Raw genomic sequence first — 3,766 nt, forward strand, 5'->3', positions numbered from 1 at the left:
TATCGATCCATGCCATCAGAGGCGACCCTGAACACGTCTCATTCCAGTATTTTAATGGATTCTCAAATAAGTTATAACGTGTTTATTTTTTGTAAGATGGACTTTCCATCCTTCATCTAAACTTTGTCTAACAAATTCACCATTAATATTAGAATTTATATTTGTTGAATGTTATTTTATTTAATTTCTAGCAAGAAGTACCGGAAGAATCCCTCAAGGAAGTACAAAAAAAGTTCAAATCAACCATCAAATTGAAAAGATCCAGACTCCCAACAACACGCCTTATTCGGAGTACTTCCAGCAATAAGATCAAAGTTGAGGTCTCCACCACTGCTCCAGAGACCCCTACTAACCAGCTAGATGAACCAGTTACAGCTGCTTCCGATCCGGCAGCTCCAGAATTACCACCACCAGCTCCAATTTCAACGGTTGAACCGCTTGTGGCTACTCAAGTTATCACAGCAATTCCAGTCACCGAAGATCATAGCTTGGACCTCAAACCGGATGCTCCACAACCGGTCAACGACACACCGGCTGCGTTTGTGCTTCCGCAATCATACTTTGGCCACCATAGTGGCACCCTTCAGGATCCATCCACCATCAGTCTGACGTCTACGGAACGTCCTCAATCCTCGGCTCCTCTGGCAGATTCTCAGCGAGCCCCATTCCGGCCTAGCCGACCGGACCGACTTCAGGATTATTACAGCAGTTTTCCATCCGTAAGTGTTGCAGGCGGAGGAGTTTCTGGCTACAGTCCCCAGGAATTTCGTCCCATTGTGTAGACTCGTCGGGTGATCGACTAGCCAGCACCTTTTGAGCATTGTTATTACCAAAATAAAGCGTCTCTTAGAGGTTAATACATCACACCTTTTGCTTTGTCCCGAAAATCCATACAACAGACCACCGCAAAGCGACAGCTCTCCAAGGGAGTAAATTTGTATAAGTTCTCGAGTCTAAATCCCAAAAATGGAGTCAATCTGGCCGACCGATCAGCGCCATTAGCCTATGGTTAGGAACAAACGTTTCGGGTGATTATCAATAAATTCTCACCTTCATTCCGAGATCTCACATTGTCCCAGTCCTAACTTCTGGTAAAAGGTCTGGAAAGAGGTCGAACTGCAACAGACTTTCCAAATATACATACATGTATGGTGATGCCGACTGGGTTCGAAAATTATCGTTAGACCCGCATTTCGGTGGCACCTTTTCGTAGCGCCACTTGATGTTGCTTTATTTCTTTTTTCCTCTAGGCGGCAAACCGGGGCCCAACAGGTCGAGACCCCTCATGTTGTGTAGCCATGAATTGCTTTTTTGAGCAGCTTCTGGAAGGTGCATAGGCTGGCTGCAATTAAACCACATTACGTAATTTGAAGCAAGCTGGTGTAGCCGGGGAGTGTTAAGGGGTTTAATGAATTGTTAGGAGACGACTGACTCCAGTAATTTATGTTGTTGAAAGTAATTTTTTTCAATCGACTGTGGGTTTAATAATAGATTAAAACCTTTTAAGTTCTAGCTTTCTCCGGATGATTTTCGGAGTTTAATTATTTGCAGGACTCGTGCCAAAATAGATTCAAGAAAAGATGCCTGAGACTCATAAGTTGATTGGCCGCAAAAGAAATTTTTTTTCTCAACTTTCTTAAAACCAAACTCCCAAGCACACTAAAGATTCATGAAACTTCTATGTTTATGACTTAAAGCTGGTGTGTAGCTAAAATCTCATTTTGACTAAATTTTATGCAATACTTCGCTTGGCACCAGCAGTGATGTCAATTGAATTTATTGTTTTTCAATGCCAAAAGGCATGCCCCTATTCAACACCAAATAACTTTTGTGACTAATAAGATCGATGTTACAGTTTTCAACAAAGCTGTTTAGCGGAAAAATTCCCTCAAAAAATTTATAAATTGGCACACATATCATCAGCAGGCTTGAATCCACAGAAAAAACCAAAATGATGTAGATTTTTCAGTACAAAATGATCAATTTTCTCATACAAACAAAATAGTTCAAATTTACTCATGTAAACGTTACTTAAAAATTCTGTAAAAAATCATGGATGAGTTTTGAACAAAGTCGAAGCGTTTTAGACCCCAGGGTTTGAGAAATTCAAAAATGACCCCGAATCGACTCAGTGTATTAAAACAGTGTAAAAAATTTAACGAGAGTTCCATAGAACATAGAGTTTCGTCTAGATCGGTTACTTATCAAGAAAAAAAACTGCAATGTATGCAGGTACATACTGACGACTCCTTTTAGTGGCATACAATACAAACTTAAATTTCAAATCATTGATAATTTAGGGGACAGGGATGAATCATCCCAGAAGATAAGATTCCCGTGCAAAAGAAAATTATTTTGTTAAAAATTGATATTTTATTGCCATTCCACATAATCTCCATTAGGGGGATTTGCCAATCGTTGCACAACTTAGCACATGATGTTGGTTTTTATGCTGTATTTTATTCATTTCAACCAGATTCACTCGATTTTTTTGTCGATTGCACTCATACAGGATTGGTCAACAAGATCCAAAAGGTCAAGTGTTAAAAAAGTGACAAAAAATTTAAAACATCTTTTAAAACAGCTTGTCTGTGGCCAATAGTTGAACAGGCAAATTTTATGTGGTGCCTAATGTTGTCAGATTTTTTTTCCAATGGTTGCACTTTTTAAAAACCTTCTTAAGGCCCAGCCACTACGTGGTTGATATATGTTATGGAAGCTTATTATGAGAACTTCTAGTTCAAATGAAATCCAATTTGGAGACGACCCCTTTTGAGGGGGTCTTCCATATAAACCGTCCTATGCACAATGGGAAAATTCGTACCCCAAATCTAAAAAAAAAATCGAAGCCGCCGCTTTAAGAGTTTTGAGTAGCATTTGTCATACGTGAAATTTTCTCAGTTACTCAAATCTGCGCACAATTTAACCAGAGTCATTTGAGTGAAGTGACCTTATTGGCCAAGTGTTGAGCTTTTTTTTCTATGTCCTACCAACATAAAATTTTGTGTCATTGAAATTCCATAGAATAAACTAAAAGGTATTTAAAAAAAATTAAGTGCCTATTGACTGGTGAAAGGATAAAAGGACGCGATCTGTTTTGCCCTCTTTAGCCCTATGAAGAAAATGTGATTTTTTAAAATAATTGCTTTAGGACTCAGTTGGAAGTCGATCGATTTTTATATAATGAATATCAATATAAAACTTAAAAATGGACTCAACCGCGCCCAAAGTTTCAGATCGTTCGTCTGATTTATTAAATTTATCTTTTCAAAAATTAATTTGTTTTCCGACTCGGGTCGAAAGACCTATCAGCCACTGGTGGGTTCTCATCCATACATACATACATACATGTACTTTTCAAAAATTAATTTGTTTTGAACCTCTCTAGCATTTCATCAGTCTTCAAAAAACATTCATTTCACATTAAAATCTCTCCCAACAATTTTCCGGCTGAGAAACTGTTTTGATCTAATTAAGTTTCACGAAGTTAACTGTTTATTTTTCTGAATAATTAGATCAAAATAAAGCTTCACTCAAACGTTTGGAGTTGACGATCAGACTTGGTTCAAGCAGGACGTGTTATCGGTCAAGCTCTAAGATAAAGCATTTTGCAAGTTGTGGTTTCAATTGTTCTAACTTCTTTTCGACGGAACACGTGTTCCAAAATGGCTGACAGCTTGGTAAGAAATACGATATCGTTCTGGTTTCCGGACGGTGCTGCTGGTCCATCTCTAGTAGAGGTGGCCAGATTTGTTAAAGCCTTCGA

The 3,766-nt window shown here is 38.6% G+C and overlaps 1 protein-coding gene across 1 annotated transcript in view; it reads left to right on the plus strand.

Annotated features, from left to right (window-relative positions):
* LOC129744375 (WAS/WASL-interacting protein family member 1-like) overlaps window positions 1-821 on the plus strand; it is a 31,601-nt gene extending 30,780 nt beyond the window's left edge. The window contains exon 2 of the mRNA XM_055736875.1: window positions 192-821. Coding sequence (XP_055592850.1) covers window positions 192-782 — 591 coding nt within the window. The 3' untranslated portion in view covers window positions 783-821. The remainder of the gene's footprint in view (window positions 1-191) is intronic.
* The last annotated feature ends 2,945 nt before the right edge of the window (window positions 822-3,766 follow it).

Source organism: Uranotaenia lowii, chromosome 2 (genome assembly GCF_029784155.1).
Source record: "Uranotaenia lowii strain MFRU-FL chromosome 2, ASM2978415v1, whole genome shotgun sequence".
Classification (NCBI taxonomy): Eukaryota; Metazoa; Arthropoda; class Insecta; order Diptera; family Culicidae; genus Uranotaenia; species Uranotaenia lowii.